This window comes from Poecilia reticulata, chromosome 2 (genome assembly GCF_904066995.2).
Source record: "Poecilia reticulata chromosome 2, P_reticulata-male-v2, whole genome shotgun sequence".
In the NCBI taxonomy this organism is placed as follows: Eukaryota; Metazoa; Chordata; class Actinopteri; order Cyprinodontiformes; family Poeciliidae; genus Poecilia; species Poecilia reticulata.
Window position 1 is genome coordinate 13,479,955 of NC_088831.1, and position 21,539 is coordinate 13,501,493.

At 39.0% G+C, this 21,539-nt stretch overlaps 1 protein-coding gene across 2 annotated transcripts; it reads left to right on the plus strand.

Moving 5' to 3' along the window:
• Window positions 1–1,179: 1,179 nt before the first annotated feature.
• On the plus strand, window positions 1,180–20,909 carry LOC103457268 (uncharacterized). 2 transcript variants are annotated; one of them, XM_008397285.3, is made up of 24 exons: window positions 1,180–1,321; window positions 3,928–4,021; window positions 4,128–4,208; window positions 4,313–4,720; window positions 4,840–6,451; window positions 6,539–6,802; window positions 8,293–8,721; window positions 8,802–9,206; window positions 9,560–9,997; window positions 10,116–10,550; window positions 10,663–10,947; window positions 11,277–11,705; window positions 12,979–13,431; window positions 13,654–14,115; window positions 14,531–14,962; window positions 15,282–15,725; window positions 16,740–17,003; window positions 17,100–17,351; window positions 17,429–17,677; window positions 17,779–18,036; window positions 18,137–18,439; window positions 18,520–18,789; window positions 19,989–20,072; window positions 20,210–20,909. In XM_008397285.3, the coding sequence occupies exons 4-24, from the start codon at window positions 4,330–4,332 to the stop codon at window positions 20,277–20,279; spliced, it is 8,229 nt and encodes a 2,742-aa protein (XP_008395507.2). In that variant the 5' UTR covers window positions 1,180–1,321; window positions 3,928–4,021; window positions 4,128–4,208; window positions 4,313–4,329; the 3' UTR covers window positions 20,280–20,909. The 2 variants fall into 2 exon arrangements, with proteins under 2 accessions (XP_008395507.2, XP_008395516.2); XM_008397294.3 differs by lacking the exon at window positions 1,180–1,321 and adding an exon at window positions 1,605–2,061.
• The last annotated feature ends 630 nt before the right edge of the window (window positions 20,910–21,539 follow it).

A 21,539-nucleotide genomic window follows, 5' to 3' on the forward strand; every position in this document is an offset into this window, starting at 1 on the left:
TGCAAGTGTTAAGAAATCACCTGATGTGCTTTAAAAACAAACATACATCGACACTTCAAATCTGGAGTAGATTATTCTACGCCAATGGCAGAATATTTCAAACCTAGTTTGTGATTTGTGAAACCTTTATCTGAATTGTGAAACTTCAAACATGAGAGATTTAAAAACCTTTTTGTATCTGGAATGCATTATAAATGAACTATCACATTTACAATATTTGCTATTATTTTAGCTTTCTGTTTTCTTTCATTTTTTTGTCCTAGAGCACCTGCCTTTCTGTTTGGCTATTGTGGCTTACAGGGATGCATTTTAACTTGAGAGGAAGTCTTTTATTTTGAAGAATGCTTAACAGGATCTAGTTTTGTCTTTTGCCACTATCTAGCCTTCTGTTGATTTCGGTTGCTTGGTTACGAACAGCCGTTGCCGTTGTTCAGCAAGTGTACTGTTAAAAAAAATAAATCTGAACAGAAAATGTTCAGCAAATACATCTGAGCCTCCGTTCTAATCGCTCTTTAGCCATTTCCCGAATCAGAAGCTACAATCGATAGCCAACTCCAGCTTCGATCCAGACAGTCAGGAACGTCGCCACAGCTAGAGAACCGAATTGACGTTTCCTTCTGTGCAGCCCCGTTCTATTTAGGATCCTGCTAAGAGTAGCATGCTATTAATGGTTTTAACCACAGTGCAAAGCAGCATCCGTATCCGTGTAGACCAAACATGAAGGGAAACCTGACTAATTCATGTTAGCCACTGTAAAAGCCTAGCATAATATCGCCACTTCCTGGACATAAAAGTATCACGTTTATACAAGATACGTATCACGTTTTAACAAGATAACTATCACGTTTTAACAAGATACGTATCACGTTTTAACAAGATACATATCACGTTTTAACAAGATACATATCACGTTTTAACAAGATAACTATCACGTTTTAACAAGATACATATCACGTTTTAACAAGATACATATCACGTTTTAACAAGATAACTATCACGTTTTAACAAGATACATATCACGTTTTAACAAGATAACTATCACGTTTTAACAAGATATGTATCACGTTTTAACAAGATACGTATCACGTTATAACGTGATAGCACTCGAATTTTTTTTTTCCTGCGTGATAGCAATGCGCTTCCGTAGTCACGCACCTGATATTGATTGATGGTAAACGTGGCGAATGGTTTGGTATGTTTTTGGTCCAATAGTGTCATCTAGTGGATTTTAAGAGTTTTGTCTCCTTCAAAGTGAAAGTAAAAGCGCAATACAATGTTCTCAGAACGAAACACATAAAGAGAAAAGAAAGAGGTCACACTGGTAAGGCTAAACCGTATCCACAGGTTATAATTTCCCCTGTTTTCACTGAATCGTTTAGATTAAAGCCGAGGCAGGAACTATTTAGATGTACTTGTTTTCACATTTTATTGAAAATAGACGAGTATTTTTCGGTCTAATAGGACACGATGGAAGGTGTTGTTGTTTTTTTTTTATTTAGCTCTGTCAAATTGGATAAATATCTTTAATGTGTGTGTTGTTTAAGCCCAAAAGAAACGCTTTGCTGAAAAGACTCATTCATTTCTGTGCGTCTTGAAGGAGGCTCAGGTGAGGTTTTTCTATTTCCGGTCGACTTTCTACGTCCTTTTCAAAACACCAGATTCGCATGTTAACTAACTTTAATGATAACTGCAGAACTTCAGTGTAAAGGTAGAAAAAGGTGTTTATTGTGATTTTAACGGGAGTCGTTTCATCTTCTGTGAAAGGCAAACAGAGATCTTTAAACATGGAGTATTTTCAGGAGTTTAAAGTTTGCTTGATGTTAGCTTACCTAGCTATACTGTGATGTTGCTAACCAAGTAGCTTTAGCAAATGTTACAATTTGAATAACTTCACGGGTTTATGCGAATAGTTTGGTTGATCCAATGAAAACGACAATAAACTTCATAGATGTAATTTCAGTCCAACAGTAGACTAACTTTATTATAATAACTTAATTTTTGTTAAATGTAACATATAAACACCTGATGAGTTTCGTTCATGGGAGAAAGAAAATACTCAAGGTAAGTAGAAAGGACTGTTGCCTTCCTCCAAAAGGGTTTATTTTTAAATTTGCATGTTTTTTCCCCCGAGTGTTTACTCTTTGGGAACTCTGGCCCTCATGTTGCATGGTGACCACAGTTGTCCTTAGGTGTATTTCTGTATCTCTGTTGCCCCATGATGTATTGGCAACCTGTACAAGTTGTGCCAGCTTATTGAAAGGGTTAAACAGGTATCAAAAATTCACATTAGTAGCAGTGGTTTGTGTTTACAGTTATACCTCGTCTGTCAGACAATTTTAATACTTCGGTCTATTTAAACTAGAGATACAAATTTGGAGAAATTTAATATTTGCTATTACATTAGAAGTTAAAGTCGATATTAACTGATACATACAGAAATCATGTAAATTTTTCTACCCTTTAGACACAGTAAAAAAATGGCCACACCTCTGACGTTGCTTCTCTGGCTCACTGAAACACCCAACAGTCCTGTGCTTAGGCCTGTCGCAATAAACGATAAATCAATTAATCGGACGATAAATTAAACCTATCGATCTCATTTTCATTATCGTCTTTATCGTCTCTTCCGGCCTTTTTCTTTCTGTTGATGACACTGAATGAAAAAAGGTTCAGCTCCGGTGCTCTCCACTGACTCTCCCTTCCCCATTTCCTTAGTCTAATGTCCAGCGCACATTACACGAGTTGTCGGCCCATTTTCAAACCCTGAGAGACCCCTTAGCCGACAGAAATCCTAGGTATAACGGTTCGGTTCGTCGTGCCGTGTGGTGTCCAGCCACATGGGCACAAAATAATGACTAAAAGTCCAGTTAACTAATTTTAAAATCAGGCATTAATCAATGCTTTACTAGAATCTACATGTGATGGATGTGGCTAAAGTCAGCGTAAAGTCCTGACTGAATGAAAATCATTATAACCTATTTATGTCACGTTAACAAACAACAGTTGAAAACTTACAGGTTTGGTAGTAATTTGGCTCCAACTCCTCCCCTTGTCATTTCTATATTATTTGCACGAAATGTTGAATAAATATTAATGTTGTTTCCACATATCTCCGATGTCCGCTGAACTTGTTGCGCCGTTTCAGCTGTTTGGGATTCCCCTCCGTAATTTCCCCTCAGAAAGCACGGAGGAGAATCCATGCTTTCTGATTGGCTACCTGTCACATTCAGCTTTAAGCTCCCAGTCGGGGAAACCCCTGATATAGATCGGAGCGGCCACGATGATCTACCGTAACCCACCACACACTACAGGATGATCGGTTACGAAACCACAAGCGACAATCTTGGATCGGCCAACGATCTAAGATTGTCATAAGGGAAAAATAGGGGCAAAAATGGTGTAGTGTGAACTATTGCATTAGGTAATGCATTAGGTAATCGGATGTGCCCGTTTTCTCTATTTAAATCTAGTGATTACTGAAGGGCAATATAGTATACAGACTTCATAATCTGCACTCCTTTGGTTGAATTCTGTATTTATTTTCACTTTGACTTTATGTTTAGTTTTTATTCAAGTACGTATTTTGTTAATGGAGTCAGAGAATCCATTTTATTTTTGTTTTTGGTTGTTTTATTTAGTTTATCAGTTCCAGTGTTGCACCTTATTTTCAAAAGAACACGTATCAGGAAATAGCGTGTATTATTAGTCATTTCCATTAAATCAGTGTCAAAAGGTCTTGAAACAATATTATTGTTTATTGCAATAATTTTTTAGGCAATTAATCGTCCAGCAAAATTTGTTATCATGACAGGCCTACCTGTGCTCATTGAGAACATTGACTAATTTCTTTTTCTATTGTGGTTTATAATGTTGCATATGTGAGAACCTCCACGATGTTTCATTGAGATTCAATCCTTTTGTCTCTAGGTCCAGAGAAAATGAGAAAAATCACTCCTTTATTACACCGTGTAGTCCAGGCCTGTTTTCACCAACGAATATCATTTGTTGACGGTCAGAACAGGTGATGTTTAAGATTTGTTATAAAACATGCAAAAATAAATTCTACCAGTAAATGCTGATCTTACTGGATGCTTTGTATTTAGTTGTTAATTTTCTTGTTTTCTCAGTGTTGGAAGGTAATGAACCATTGATAGTTCATCATCATTTGAGACCTTATGGGCAGCTTACCCTTAATGTAGACCTTAAAGGTAAGTTCTACATTTCCTAATGTACAAATTACATTGAGTAAGTTCTAAATTACGTACCCAACGTACATAAATGTTTCTACGTTCTACGTCTGGTTTATGTGCAGAAGAGAGGTCAAGTGTCATGGCTTGTTCAAAACAGTCTGCGAAAGATTATATCGCCAATGCCAGAGTTCACCTAGTTGGAGAACTGAGGAATCTGTCAGTGATTCTTGAAAACTTGCATCAGCAAGAAGTTTTCACTGATGAAGAGGTCAATACGATAAAGGCAGAGAAAGATGACTATAATAGAACCAGAGCAATACTGGACTCGGTCACTAGAAAAGGTGAAGCAGCCTGCTACAGGTTTCTAAGGATTATTGACCAGACAAGAAGGAGAACTTTAGAGAGACCAGATTCTCTCTTTAAGAACAGTCTTGAAGCTTCAACTGAGGCTACAAAGTTTGACCTGCACCACTGGATCAGCTGCTTTTCCTTCACAGAAGATCCAGAAATTGATCACAACTACACACAGGGTAATTATTATTTTACGCTTTTCATATTTTATCTTTGTACTGATTCCTTAGTGTCATTTGTGATATAAATGCTACCATCTACAAAATGAATGTTTCTTCTTTTTATTTTTTAATCTCAGAATCAAGGCCATGCTACAGATATCAAGCAAAGTTGAAATCAAAAGCAGAAAAAGTATCAAAGGACTTTTGGAAGAGAAGTGAAAATCTTTTTGCAGAAAACAAGAAACCTGAACTGTTGTACGCTTCACTGATATTGGATATTCAAGGGAAGAATTTTCCAACAAAAATAAAGAGATTTAAAAGAGAGATGTGCCGTCCTAAAAAGTTAAGGACTTGCAGTCCAAAGCGCAAACCTGAAATCTCCCCCAGTGACCTGCTGAAAACAGATAAAAACATCCTTCTGGTTGGGAAACCTGGTATTGGAAAGACGGCTCTGAGTCATGAAATATTGAGACTGTGGTCAGAAAGAGACAACAAGGAGCTGGATTACATGTTTTATGTTGACATGAGGAAATTAACCAACATCCCACCAACCATGAGTTTGGAGGATCTACTTTTCACTGCATGCAGTGAACCAGATAAGGGCAAAGATGAAGTCTTACAGGACATAAAGTGCAACTCTGATAATGTTACTATCATTTTAGATGGAGTCACAGATTTCTCTTCATCAATTGTGAATAATCTTGTAGAGAAAGATTTCTTACCTGATGCTAAAATCATCATTACCTGTAGACCAGATAATGGGAAGGACCTTTGTCCTGAAGACTGGCTCAGAGTGGAGGTGAAAGGCTTCAGTGAGGAAACGATAAAGACATATTTGTTTTCAATTCTGGGTGAAAATCACAGAAAGGTTCTTAGAAATATGGAGCTGTTGACTCTTTGTCATGTTCCAATGTACGCACTGATGGTGGCTGCCAGCTTTCCATCAAAAGACTCTCTGCAGCCCAGAACTGTGACTGAAATATACATTAATATTGTTCGGTTTGGCCTCCAGATCAACAGCAACAAAACCAGAATCAGGAATCTCAATCAGTTCATCAAAACCAAGAGAAATGGAATCCTGTCTTTGGCTGAAGCTGCTTTTAATGCAACTGAAAGAAAAACTGTGAACCTGGAAGAACTTTCCTGTGAAGATGGCTGTGTCCTTTCCTTCCTGACAACACTTGATGTCAAAGTTACTCCTACTGAAACCACAACCCTCTACGCTTTTCTCCATTACTTGATGCAAGACTTTTTTGCAGCTCTGTGGCTTTTGAAGAATCCTGATAAAATCAGGAAGGTTTTCCAGCAGTGCCTCACCGAGGAGAAGAAACACATGAAGCATCTTATCCCGTTCATGTGCCGTTTGTTGAATGAGAAGAATCCACGTTTGATGAGCTGTCTGATTCCAGCTGAAGAGCTCCAGGAAATATCTGGATGGTTTTTCAAAGAGATAATTGACATATTTTTTCATCAGGCTGTCGCTAATATCAGTGAGCTTCATGTGGACACACTGTTTGTATATCAGTGTTTGTTTGAGTCGCAGAGCTCTGAAGTCTGCATTTCCTTTTTGGACAAACTGGACTATCATCTTGACCTCAGCAGAGCGAATCTGGACTCTTATTCCTGTTGTGCTGTGGCCTATGTGGTCACTCAGTCAAAGGACAGAAAAATAAGTCTGAACCTTCAGGATGTGACAGTCACTGCGCAAGGAATGAGACATCTGTTTGGATGTCTTAAAAACGTTGAATGGTATGAATGGATGTACTTTGTAATACTTAGTAGCGTACTTTATGACTGAGCACTCTAAATAAACATTATCATGCATTTGCCTTACAGGTACGATACCCTCAGACAGCAGCTGTGGAAGGTTTTTCTTCTCAGTGAAGAACAGATGGATTACCAAACCTTACTGGGTCTCAGTGGGAACCTGCTATACCTCCCAGTTGTGGGTAAAAAAAAGCTGTTTGACAGAGCTGTGAAAATTTTGCAGACGATTGCAACAAAGGTGAATGTTTGCCTCTACGGGGATAGAAAAGATCCACTCTGCCCGATTTTGCGCGACTCTCTTTTAGAGACTTTGCCCTGCATCAGCTCTCTCAGGTCAGTTCATTTGCTTTTTTCTAAAACATATTTAGAAATGTTATGTATATGTTGATTTTATATTTCAAATTTTTGATGAATGGTGGTTTAACATGTGAGCCATAATTCCAGTTCAAAGCATGTATGCCTCAGTTCAGGCAGATTTAGTTAGATACCGGAAATAAGACAGCTGCTGTGATGTTGCTACAATACAATCGAGACCTGGATGTATGTCTACATTTGTTTACTTCCTGTCCCATATTAATAGCAGCACACAGAGATTGCTTTATGCATTAAATTGTATTTGTTTTAGCTGTTTTTGCCAGAAGCAGGTCTAGTTTAACAATACTTAGTTGTCCTAGGAGTTTGTGTAAAAAAAAAAAAAAAAAAAAAAAGTCAAAATTTAATTGAATGTGAAAAAGTCTAATTGTGGAGGTTTGATGGACATTGTTTCTTAATTCATCTGGCGTGTTGTTTCATTTGGAAAAAGAAAATACAGACCATTTTCAGAACGCTTCAAACAAGCTTCATTATCACTGTAGGATAAGTAGACTCTTCACTGTGATGCCACTCGTCTAGTACATCTGACAAGCTCAAGGTTTTCTGTACGAAATAAGTCTACTGGCCACCGGAATTTACTTGCATCTTACCTGTATTTTAAATAGGTTTTTATCCACCAGTAACCATGATACCAAGGATGGGTTAAGCAAAGTTTATAGTTGATGCATTGAACTGGGCGCCATAGCCCACTGCATGTTGGTGTTGTGGAGTGTCACAGTGCCTGGTAGTGCACCTCTAACTTTTTGTTGTGAGCACCATCTTTCTCTCAAACTGAATGATTTGGAAGGTGCTCCTGCAGAGCAGGTTCACCTGTATTGACATTTATATGATCCCTGTCTGAGGGATCATTTTCAGAGAACACTGTACCACTGTACACGTCAAACATGCTTGGCTCATGAGTATACAGGCTGAATTATAGTCACCCTTTTAGAGGTATCTCATTGAACGTTAGACTGAAATGAAATGCAAGTTGGAAAGCTAAAATCCCTAATCACGATCCAACATGAATCCTTATTGGCTAACATTTTCAAATCAGAAAATGTAGGAGCACCATTATTTTTTCTTTGCATTGATTGCTTGGACCGCCCATATGTTTTGTGGAGACATGCTGCGTAGACCTGTTCGAGTGTTTCACTGCGTAACTCTGCACTTTGTATAGCTTTGTTTTTAATCTGTGTATGGATGGTTGTGGCCCCTAACACCCTGTGAATACCTAGGATTTACTGGACGACCAATAGCTTTTTGAAGGACTGTGGTGACTTGAGAAACCAAAAGTCCCATGTAGTTCTCACAATGTACATTGTTTTTGCAGCTCAAACATAAATGTCACCATTTAATGCTCTTTACCAGATTATAGCATGAGCCAATTCATATCTGCAGTCCTGTATGTGCATGAGTTCAGATTGGGATACACTGAACTAAATCAAGATGTTTAATTTATGAACCTTCAGGATGACCTACAGATCTGTAGGTTCAATGAACCAGGAAGAATGCAACAACACAATGGAAAAGGATCAGAAGAACATGTTCCTGGATTTATGCTTCACAACAGCACTGCATAGCAAACAAAAGTTTCATACTGTAATGCCTGAGCTCGTGACAATTTGTCAGATTAAAACTGACTTGGTGAATACTCTTGTTGATTTACATCAACATGCAAGTAGCAAAGGGCTTTCCACTGACTTTCCAACCCTGCGACCAGTTTTCCAATCAACTCCTGCAGACTGGCTCATAGACCTCTCGGAGAGAAAGGCCTCCACCCTCCTGGAAATGCTCAAACTCCAAACAGAGAAAAAGAACGTGCAGCTGACAGGATGGTCACATGATGAGAATGAAATGAGAAACTTGCTTCAGTGTCTGCCTTATCTCTCAAAGCTCAGGTACTTTCCCATTTGAATCTTTAACACTTTCTCTTTTGGTTTGCAGTTTTTTTCTTAACTTTCGTTTTGTCTTTTATCAGTTTTGTGACTGGACTGGCTGAATCATCAGAGAACATCTGGTTCTTGGAAATGTTGATCTGTGCTGCGGCAGAAATGAAAGAGCAGACAGGAGTAAATATGCTGGATCTGTTATCAGTTTGCACATATAAAGGAACTCCGCTCCAGTGGAAATGGTGTGATTTCCTGCTGGACCTGTACTCCTCTAAGACTGAAACAGACCTGACTTTTTCATCATTCCTGTCAGTCCTCCAGTCAGCAGATCCTGCAATATGGTTTGTTTACCTCTCAAAGACGAAGGCCTCCATGCTACTGGACGTTCTAAAACTTCAGTCAGGGAAGAAACAAGTTAATCTGACTGGCTGGTCACATGAAGAGGCTGAATTAAGGAGTTTCCTACAGTGTCTGCCTTATATCTCACAACTCAGGTAAATGAGTCCTATATTACTGATCTTATATAGTATATAATATCACATTTTAAGACAGTTTCAATAATACCAATGAGTTATGGGCAAAAATGTCACTATAATATTTATTTATTTATTTATTTTTACTTTTTCTACTATTTTTCTACTAATTGTACTACCTCAAAGTGAAGCAAATGTGCTAAAATTAAAAAAGGCAATAGGGATTGATTTGCTAATGGTAAAAGAAATTTAAGATTACAGATTTTATGATGATTATGATTAATTACTGGTTTTGAGATACAGTTGTGTGGCGTTATGTCTTCCAGAGATAGATGTGTGTATAAATAATATATTTTTTCTTTTTGTTGTTGCAGTGTGGTTCCTCTTTGGTCAAGCTCTGTTGAGCAAAAAAGATTCTTAACCAGGCTTTTCTGTGCTGCAGCAGAGAGAGACAAGCAGACAGGAGAGAAAATACTGGAGCTGTTAGGATCAGTCTGCAGATACGAGCATTTTCCATTCAATAACAGATTCGTCGATGAAACATGTAGACGTAATTTCCTGCTGGATCTGTACTCCCAGATGAAGGATTGTGAGACTGAAACGGGCTTAAGTCTCCTTCCATCAATACAGTCAGTTTTCCAGTCAGCTCCTGAAATCTGGACTTTAGACCTTTCAAAGATAAAGACCTCCATCCTCCTGGAAGTGTTGAAAGTCCAAACAGAGAAGAAACAAGTGAAGGTGACAGGCTGGTCATATGAAGAACGTGAAGTGAGGAACCTCCTAATGTGTTTGCCTTATATATCCAAGTTCAGGTACATCAACTGTATTTCAATTTCTATCTGAACAGGATAGTTTTTAATAATTAGACTGTATTTTATGACGGTTAAATATTAAAGTTGGTGGTAAATGTATTTCTTCTTCTTCCTCTAGATTTGTTCCTGAGAGCTCAAAACTTCATGAGCAAACCAGTTTCTTGGTGACTCTGTACTGTGCAGCAGCAGAGAGAGAACAGCAGACAGGAGAGAAGATGCTGGAGCTGTTGGCATCAGTCTGCACGTTTAAAATAATACCTGTGAGCGACATGGATATGAACGAGCAAGCCCAGAAGGCTTTCCTGTTGAGTTTGTACGGTCAGGCGATGGACTGTGAGACGAAAACAGGCTTGAGTCTGTTTCCTTTGTTAAAGTCTGTTTTCCAGTCTGTTGCTAATGTCTGGATAACTGACCTCTCAGAGAGAAATACCTTAATGCTGCGGGAACTGATAATCCAATCAGAGAAGAAACAAGTGGTTTTGAAAGCCTGCTCACATGAAGAGGGAGAAGTGAAGAGTTTCCTAGAGTGTCTGCCTTTTTTCTCACAGCTCAGGTACAACCCTTAAGTTTTTAAACGTCTTTATATAATCTGTCTTATTTTCAGTAATTGTTCATTTTAATATAATTAGTTTAACCATTAAATTTTTTTTGTGTGAATTGTTTAGCTTTGAGCCTTGGGTATCGGAAGCTTCTGAAGAAATCCGGTTTCTCCGGAGTTTGTTCTGCACAGCAGCAGAAAAAGATAAACAAAAGGAAATGAAGACGCTGGATATGTTGGCATCAATATACATCTATAAAGAAGCACCTCTTAAACAGAAATGGTCTGAATTCCTGCTGGAGTTGTTCTCTTATGAGCTTAAAACAGGCTTGAGTGTCCTCCCATTGCAGAGAGCCACCGTCATACTCTTCAAAGTGCTGAAGCTCAAGTCAAGCAGGATACAGGGACCCAGGTAAGTCAACTGCTGGATCAAATTATCCATGTCAGCAAGATTTAGCAACTTCCAATACAACAGAAGAAGACAAAACTTTTTTGAAAGACCAGAGATAAACTAAACAACCCAATATGTCAAAAAGATAAATGAAGCATCTCACAGAAGCATAATCACAACAAAGAAATATGGAGTTAATATTGGTTTACTGTAAAAACAAAATATCTTGCCAAGTATTTTGGTCTAGTTTGTATTACATATGTCTTAATACACTTGAAATAAGACAAAACAGACAACAATGTGGCACAGCTCAGATCAAATCATCACTAATTGTTTCCTTCTTGTTACAGGATTGCATCTGGGAGCTCAGATCTTCATGAACAAAGGAGGTTCCTGGTGAATCTGTTCTGTGAAGCAGCAGAGAGAGAACAGCAGACAGGAGAGAAGATGGTTGACATGTTGGCACCACTCTGCAGACATAAAACATTCCCTTTTAAAGCTGGTGATAAATATCCGGTTGACTTCCTGCTGGATCTGTACATGCAGGTGAAGGACAGGGAGACTAAAACAGGTCGGAGTCTTGTTCCATCATTACAGTCAGTTTTCCAGTCAGCTCCTGAACTCTGGACCACAAAGCTCTCACAAAAAAAGACCTCTGACTTTATGGAAGTGATGAAACTCCAAGCAGAGAAGAAACGAGTGAAGCTGACAGACTGCTCACATGAAGAGAGTGAAGTGTGGAGTTTCCTGCAGTGTCTGCCTTTTATCTCACAGCTCAGGTACAGCCATTTTACTCCATGTTCTTTTAACTTGAACTTTTCGATCTCTAATTTTTTAAAGCATAAAATAGCTTTTAATGACAAGCCCATTATTGGTACCCCTAGTATGGTTAGAGGAACACACCCAGTACTGGCTGTAGTCTATTTATTATTTTAAAGAGTTATGATGATTTATCTTTTTTTTAAAGGAATATTTTATTTTTCTGGGGGTCAACACTAATTACTTTGAGGCCAATATATGTAGTATAAAGGCCACAGTGCCCTGGTGGAGAAGAAATGGGACTGCAGACCCATCTGGCTCATAAAACTTGCAAGTATCCATTTAGACTGTGAAAATTAAGGCATTTGTCACGAGGAATGTAATCAATCTGAACGCTCGACTGTGAAATCTCAACCGTGAGTGTGAAGCCTGCAGTATGTGGGATCTTCAAGTCAAGATACAGGCCAGAGTTTTCCATTAGTAGCTAGATTGCTTGTTTGTAGTTGGAGAAAGAAGTTATTTCAATAATTCAGCTGCAAAGTTGGGCTTTTTTGTTAATAAATTCCCTGACGTAATTTGAAATAAGACTGTCAGTGATTATTGTGGTTTGTGTGAAAAGTTTTTTTCTGCCAGTGGTTCTGAATTATGGTTCCAGTTTATGGATAGTGGCCCAATTCAACTGAAGACATTTTAACTTTCTTAATAATGTAATTAATAACAAATTATTAGTCAGGATTATTAATAATTACATAAGATAAGCATTGACACAAATTTTAATTTCCAATATTTGTTTTGCTATGGTGTTATTACTATATATAGATTACTGTTTTATTATTATTATTATTATTATTATTATTATTATTATTACTTTCATTAACTATATTCTAATTGCAATTCCTTTAGTTGTGTATAAATGAAATTTGAAGTTACATTGAAGAGGATTATGGGGCCGTCTACCTCTTTCTATTTATACATGGTAATTATTATTGTTGTTCACCAGGTGGCTGCACAGTACAAAGACGTTTTACCTGTTTTTTAACATAATTCACAGACAAATTGTAACTCCATTAAAGTATTCCAACATGGGTTCACTACAACAGCTTGTATAACTTTCCTCAACATCACTCTCTTCAACTTGAAGCAATCACCTCTAGATAAAAGTCTGCGTAAAAGTACCGAAAACGCAGCTAGCATTCAAACCCCATCACATACAAGATGGAGTCAATCAAAAGAGTGTGGAGATTTTTTCTCATAAATTGATAAAATCATAAATGTTTCTTTTTTTTTTTTTAGCTTCAATTTGGATGACTGGGATGATTCCAGTTATGATCCTGATAAACAATCCAGGTTCTTAGTGGATCTGTTCTGTGCAGCAGCAGAGAGAGAACAGCAGACAGGAGAGAAGATGCTTGAATGTTTTGCATCAGTCTGCAGATATAAAACATTCCCTTTTGATGACATTCACGCTGACGATGAAGATAGAAGTGACTTCCTGTTGGATCTGTACTCCCAGATGAAGGACAGAGAGTTTAAAGCAGGACTGAGTCTCCTTCCATCATTAATGTCAATTTTCCAGTCAGCTCCCAAAGCCTGGTTTATAAACCTCTCAAAAAGAAAGACCTCCGACTTCGTGGAAGTGATGAAACTCCAATTAGAGAAGAAACCAGTGAAGCTGACAGACTGCTCACATGACGAGAGTGAAGTGAGGAGTTTCCTGCAGTGTCTGCCTTTTATCTCACAGCTCAGGTACAGTTATATTATTTCACTCTGTTTTAATGAGTCGTATTTGTACTGTTATCTTGTATATGCCTAAAAACAATGTTCATCTGCTCTTATCAAACACGTTTTTATCTTTTAATTTCATCACATTCTGTCAGATGTGTAAAAGATAGATTCTATCAGTAGTGTGGTTGTTTTTATGCAGCTCAGATCAAATCTTTGCTAAATGTTTCCTCCTTGTTGTTCCAGTTTGGATGATGGTGAGGGTCACAGCTGTGATCCTGATGAACAAACTGGGTTCTTGGTTAATCTGTTCTGTGCAGCAGCAGAGAGGGAACAGCAGACAGGAGAGAAAATATTGGACATGTTGGCAGCTGTCTGCAAATTTGAAAGATTTAGTTTTCAAAATGAAAAAACAGATAATGATGGTGATGCCATCAAAGATCGCCTTGACTTTCTGTTGGATCTCTTTTCCTATGTGAAGGAGTGTGAGACTAAATCAGGTCTGAGTCTCCTTCCATCATTACAGTCAGTTTTCCAGTCAGCTCCTGAAATCTGGACCATAAACCTTTGTAAGAGAAAGACCTCCGTCCTCCTGGAAGTGATGAAACTCCAATTGGAGAAGAAACAAGTGAATCTGACAGACTGCTCACATGAAGAGAGTGAAGTGAGGAGTTTCCTGCAGTGTCTGCCTTTTATCTCACAGCTCAGGTACAGCCATATTTCACAAAGATTTAATTATAGTTCTGACAACAACACTTTAACCTTCATAAACAGCATATCCATGGCAATATTTTATATCAAACTAATATTTGTTTGGTATAAAATTCAAGCTTTCAGACTTTATTCACATGCAGTCATATCTTAATTACTTGATAAATTAATTTCAGAAGAAAACATTGTTCTCAACACAACACATTTCTGTGCCAAAAAAGATCGAAAATTTGATGGTTTGAGATAAACATGTGAAACATTGACACCAGGACTGAATAGAAATATGAGTTAGGAGGTTTTTTTATTTCATCACATAAACAACATAAATTTAGAAGTTAGCCAAACAATAGTGTCTGGTTGTATTTTTGCAGCTGAGGACAGATCAAGATTAAATGTTTTCTTATTTTTCCAGGTTTGATCATCTGAACTTAGATCTTCATGAAGGAACCAGCTTCTTGGTGAATCTGTTCTGTGCAGCAGCAGAGAGAGAACAGCAGACAGGAGAGAAGATGCTGGAGATGTTAGCATCAGTCTGTAGATATGAGGATTTCCCTTTATGCTATAGTAGTAAATATCAGAGTGACTTCCTGCTGGATCTGTACTCCCAGATGAAGGACAGAGAGATTAAATCAGGTCTGAGTCTCCTTCCATCATTACAGTCAGTTTTCCAGTCAGCAGCTCATTTAGTCTGGACCATAAAGCTCTCAGAGAGAAAGACCTCCATCCTCCTGGAAGTGATGAAACTCCAATCAGAGAAGAAACCAGTGGAGTTGACAGACTGCTCACATGAAGAGAGTGATGTGAGGAGTTTCCTGCAGTGCCTGCCTTTTATCTCACAGCTCAGGTACAGTCATTATATTTTATCTAAGTTATGAAAATGAATGGCATTTGAATATTTTGTGAAAGTTAATGGTGCCATATGTAATATTTACATACATCTTTATCCACATATACATAAATACACTCCATTCTGATTTAATTGGTAGTGTGTTTAACTTCTCCTTTGCAACCAGATTATAAAAGGTTAATAAAGTAAGTTCTTCCTACATGAAGTCAACTACATATCATATGTTTCTAAGGCACCCACATGTCTAGCAACAACTAAGGTTGAATTTATGCAGCTAAGATCAAACCATCATTAATTGTCTCCTTTTTTGTTATAGCTTTGATCGTCGAAGCTCAGATCTTCATGAACAAACCAGGTTCTTAGTGAATCTGTTCTGTGCAGCAGCAGAGAGAGAACAGCAGACAGGAGAGAAGATGCTGGAGATGTTGGCATCAGTCTGCAGATGGAAAACATTCCCTTTTGATGACAGATGCCTGACTAATTTTGAATATGGATACAGAAAATCCCAGAGTGACTTCCTGCTGGATCTGTACTGCCAGATGAAGGACAGAGAGACTAAATCAGGTCTGAGTCTCCTTCCATCATTACAGTCAGTTTTCCAGTCAGTTCCTGAAGTCTGGACCATAAAGCTCTCAGAGAGAAAGACCTCCATCCTCCTGGAAGTGATGAAACTCCAACCAGTAATGCTGACAGATTGCTCACATGAAGAGAGTGAAGTGAGGAGTTTCCTAAAACTTCTGCCTTTTATCTCACAGCTCAGGTACAGTCACCATACTTCAATTTTTCAAGTATGTGTTGGAGCCTAATACCAACTTCATTACAATGTTTCATATCACATCGTCATATTTCAGTTGCTTTATAAAATTAACCAAATTTTATGAAAGGAGCACTAGACTCTAGATATGCGCAGACCAATTTTTTCTTCAATTTCCTAGTGTTCAGGTTTGAAGTATATAGCTCTGAAATAAGCTGGGGAGCAGGCCCGTGCAGAGACCACTAAAGGGGCTGGTGCTCAACAACAAAAAAGGGCACATCTAACCGTATTCTAGGACAGAATATTAACAAAGCCTCACAGCTTTCAGAGTTTAATAAACAATGATAAATTACAAAAATGTGAGATACACAATCAAAGCTAATGAACATCTCCATATAGAGCATAACACTATGCCCATGTAAGATATTTTATTAGTAATTTCTTTCTGCAGGTCTACTTTGCTATAGGAAAGTATTGCAATATTCAAACCCGCAATTTAGCAAGATATGTAAATCAGAGCTCGACCACCAGACATACTTTGTCTTTACAGAATTACACTATTTAAAATATAAACACGGGCACAATGCAACCTTTTAGTGATTGTAATCTATAAAAAAGAGCTGCCTGTTTGCTGCAGTGACGATGAAGACGGTCCATTCAGGAAAACAGAGCTGCATCAAACTTTAACGTGGAACTGCAGAAAGCGAAAAAAACAAAAGCAAAAATTGAATTGTTAATGCATGCCACCTTGAGAAAAGCCTACTGAGTTTTGCTTAAAAAAACGTTAAAAAAAATTTAAATCACACATTTTTGACTCATGAAGTTAACTTTTTTTGCAAAACAAACTTATTTGCGCTTGTCAGAAATATTTTCTTGCTATTCTAAGTTTTTGTTTGTGACTCAAAGTTTTGCTCATTCTCACATGATGTCTTGGCCTGCTCTGGCCTATTACTCCAGGATTTATCCTAGAAAAACACAAAGTTTTGTTTTTCTCATCTTTCCATTGTTTCTCTGTTTCAGGTGTATGCCAAGGTTTTTCCAGAGTGTTTGTTCGTCTCTATCAATGAGATCCAGAGAGGAGATCCAGCAGATGGTGTCTCTCCTGCATCTTCTGAACTTCAAACTTTTTCTAACAGGAGAGTTGAATGATAAAACCTGCGGCTCTGTGGGAAAAGTTCTCCCCCTGTGTGGATCTAAAGTGGATCTGATCCTCACAGACAGTCGGATGTCCGTCAGAGGAGCTGCTGTCCTCTTCAGATCTACAACACAGCTCCACAGTCTGAGGCAGGAACCTGAAGAACAATATCTCTTTCTCACCACTTATCTGCTGTTGACCCTTCATGTTGATGTCCTTCATCTCTGTTCTTCTCTCTGATCCAGACTCTCCAACAGTCTGGCCTTGTTCCTGTCTCAGTGGGTGAGAAGAGGCAGAGTGGCCTGTCTTGTGGTCCTAGAAGAGCTTTCTGTGGTGTCCACCAAAGCTCAGCCACAGAGAGTCTTGTTGAAGGTCGGCAGCAGTTTGGCGTCTCTGCTGAGGTTCTGGACAGTGGGACGGTTGGACCTGACTGAGTCCGGACTCCCTGCTCAGAGTCTCTTCAGTCTGCTGCTTCATGATGCTCCTCTCACTCTCAGGTAAACATCTTCATCATCTCTATCAGAAAGTAAACGGATCAGAAACACAGTAAGAGTTTAATCTGTGATTTCTGCAGACTGAGTGAAGAGAAACTCCAGCAGCTTCTGGTTCTCCTCCATGAGGTCCAAGAACAAGACAGGACATTGTCCCTCTTGAATAAGGTTGGTGGAGACCTGAGCTCCTGCACATTGAGCTGGGAGCTTCTTCACTACCTGCTGCAGCAGCCGACAGCTCAGTCCATCACTGTGGATCTGAAGAAGAACCAATTCTTAGAGGATAGAGCTGCTCAGCTGCTGCCCTTTCTGCACAGGATGGTGATTCAAAGGTGGAGGTTTTTGTCTGTTAATACATAGTTGGTCTGATCCTCAGCAGCTTCTGGTTTCTGGAAGTAACAAGTGTTGTGGTGAATCCTCTGTCTGCTTTCAGGCCCAGTCCCAACTTCGTTAGGACGTCCATCAGGGAGATCTTCAGGACTCACTACAGTCACATGATACCCGGGTTGCTGAGGTCACTGGATCATGTGATCAACCTGGACTGCACAGAGCTGGACTCAGAGGACTGTGATGCTCTGCTGTTCATCCTCAGACACAGTGATGGAGTTAAACTGAAGCTGCTGTGGAGCTCCATCCCAGCAGAGGGAATACAGTCCATCCTCTCTCTGCTGCACACAGTTTCTGATCTCAGGTCAGATATCAGAGCCTGCTCCTCAGGACTCCTTCCCATGATGAACCATTCCCTCCTGTTCATTAACTGGTTGGTTTTCTTTCTTCTCTGTTCCCACCAGTGTGGACAGGAATCTCCTGCTGAGGTTAATCCACTGCTGCGCTTCCTCTGACAGCCAGCAGGGGGCAGCGTCAGACTTACTGTGGACTCTGCAGCACAGGTTGGATCTGTCCTGCTCCTCCTGTGTGAATCTACCAGAGGAGGATCAGACTGAGCCTCTGAGTGTGACGGCTGCTGACTGCAGGGCCGTCTCCACCGTCCTGAGACACAGCAGCAGAGACACACAGCTGGACCTGAGAGACTGTGAGGTGGAGGACAGCGGGCTGGACCTGCTGTTTCCTGTCCTGGACAAAGTCCGTCTCAGGTGAGTAAGATGGACCCTGAAGCAGAAAGAAGTTTGTTAACCTTCATGTTGATGTTCTTTGGTCTGTTTTTCCTGTTTAGAGTCAGTAAGACGGTCCTGGTCCAGCTTCTGTCTCTGCTTGCTGTGAACAATCAGAGGGACACAGTGAGACGGACAATGTCCCTGTGCAGAGCTCTGGGAGGAGAACTGGACCTGAGTCACTACCCACTGGATCAGAGGCTCTGTGGAGCTCTGGTTCTGATGCTGGACTACTCTGAAGGTCTAACAGAGCTGGACCTCAGTCACTGCCAGCTGACAGACCAACTGCTGCTCCAACTCATCAGACATCTGCACAAAGTCCACAACCTGGAGTAAGTGTCCCAGACTGTCCCTTCTGGGGGAGCCAAACACAAACATTCCCTTGGTTTTAATCCAGTCAAAGTGGAGCACCTGATGCAGTAATATTTCAGCCAAACATTTCAGCCGTGTTGCTGTCCCTGTTGGTGTCTTTACGATGAGGACAGACTTGTGTCCAGCAGGATATCTGGAACCTGTCACTGGCCTCCCTGGTTCAGAATGATCATCGTTGTATAACAGGTGGTCACTGACGTTTGGTGCTCAGCAAAAACATCTCTGTTGTTCACCACCAAGTCCAGAGACCCTTATCTCTCAAGGTCTGGACCCTAATCACATTTTGTGCCACCTATTGCTGTATAGCGTTTTGTTATCAAGTTGGGTGCCACCTTTTGCTGCTGCATGAAGCATAGGTGACTCGTTATTGCTTTGGGTGCCAACTATTCCTATATCAGTGGCACGTTGGGCGCCAACAATTGCTGTATAGGTGGCTTGTTGGCACATTGATTGCCATCTGTTGTTCTACATGGTACTTGATTCCACCCAACTAACTTCCTACCCATCTATTGTTTTATGAATGACTTGTTAGTGCGTGTTGTGCCAGTTGTTGCTGTATAGGTGTCTTGTTAGCACATTGATCGCCATCTGTTGTTGTTTGTGGTGGTTAGCCCCACCCAACTAACTTCCTTCTCTAAGAGGTTAATAACTAACCAGCTCTTTACCCCAGGATTTTTATTCAGGATTTGTTCTGAATCTATTTAGCTGGATTTTTGGAAAAGACTCGTTTTGATTCTTAAGGGTTACCTATGTCCCATTCTCTTTCTTCAGCCAGATCGAGTAACCATCAGTCAGTGAAGTTTCACAAAGCAGTCATTAAACAGCTGCTTTCCCTCTATTACAACTAGCTCTGGACACTGATCCAAGTATGTTTTAGTGACTCATGTAGAGTCACAGGGGTGTTGTTTGAATAACGTTGGGATTTTTAATACTTCTCATAAATTTACAAACTTTACACTAAGACTATTGTACCACTTAATTGAATGTTCACAACTTCTCTAAAATTTCAAATGGTTCTTTAATTAGTACGGCTTTGCAGTGGTCAATGCAGCTGAATTTCCATTATTTTAATACATGGATATTGGGATTGATCTCACCTAATTTCAACATGTTCCCAGTAGAACCCAACATAATGTTCTGTGTTGTGTTTGTGTTCCAGTCTGAGTCACAATCAGATCACTGATGCCTCCACTGCTGAGTTACTCCACCTGGTCTCCATCAATCCCTCCATTGGTTCTGTGAGGTGAGCAGACACTCAGCAAAGCTCCATCAGTTTAGAAGTTTATCATTAGAGGATTCCTGTCTGATCTCTGAGCATCTGAATCCATGTTGTTGTGTCTGAAAGAGTCACATCTGTTCCCCGATTTGCTATGTTTCTAGACTCTTCAGCAGCAACAAGATCATCAACAAAACTCCTTTTAAGGACAACATGAAGTTTGAATTCTCTTGAAGCAGCTGTCAATCAGCAGGTTTAGTGACCAACAGGAAGACCTCGTCTCTGGTCTAATTAAAAACCGTCTCATCTGGGCGATAAGATGGACATAGCGGCTTCTGACACTAAGCCAGTTTACAGATGGATGTTCCACCAAAACACTAATTTAAATGCAGTTTTCTTTTTAATATTTTTTTTCTGGAAAGAGATTTTCTTTTTTACAAGTTTATCTTAAAAGTTTGTGTTGTTTATTTTACAAATGTAAAATGTTAATGAGATTTTACATCATGTGGTAATTTATTTTCAGTTTATTCTGATGATGTGCAATTTGATATATTTATGTGTTAATTTTAGGTCTAAACTGAATCTAGAGAATTTTGGAGAGACTTTACGGTTTTTCAAATCAGGGAATATCATTGCTGGGATGCTTTATTTATTCAGACTCTACAGAAATAGTCTTTTTTTTTTTTTTTTACTTTTGAATAATTTTATTGTGCAATTGTCTTTTTCCACAAAATACAAGCCTGACCTCAGATAAATATTCAGATAGATTTTGTGTATCTGATTTATTTATCATGTCGTTATTTAATAATTATGTTAAAATGTTGGTTCCTGGCTTATGGTGAGTCAATAAAGTTATTAATGATCTTTTTTTCCCCATGTGCTTGATTACAAGGATTTGCTGCACTTTCATGGAGAAATTAACAAAACCTAAAAAAATTACTTTTCATGTTTCATGAGACTTCCTGTCTTTATTGTATTAAAATAATTTGAACCTTTTAATAGATTTTGTATAGGATCAGGATTGATGTCCTGAAAAAGGTTTTATTTAGTCTGAACAGAACCATCCTATTAATTAAAATATTCAAGGCACATTAGCTAATCTTTTAGTCAAAATAAACCAGTTAAAGTGTTATTCAAACAGCAATTAAAGCAAATGGTTATATAACACTGCTAGGTTTGCCCGTAGCTTCTTTAACTTAGTTGAACGACAGCATTTCCTGTTTCCTGTATTTTATTTTGAAGGAACTCGCAGGAAGCGTATATTTATAATTTTACCAGCTTTATCGTTAGTTGTAATAATTACCATTTGCAGCCACCAGGGGGCATAAATCCGCTGCTCAAAATGCGGTACCCATCGGTATGTTGTAGCGCTGTAGTTAGCTCGTTTCCAGCTCCGTAGCAGCGAGTTAAGTGGGTCACAGTTAGATAAATTACCACAGATATTTATCCTGGGATCAATTCGGTGTTCAGTGTTTTTTCTGTGCGTGTAAATAA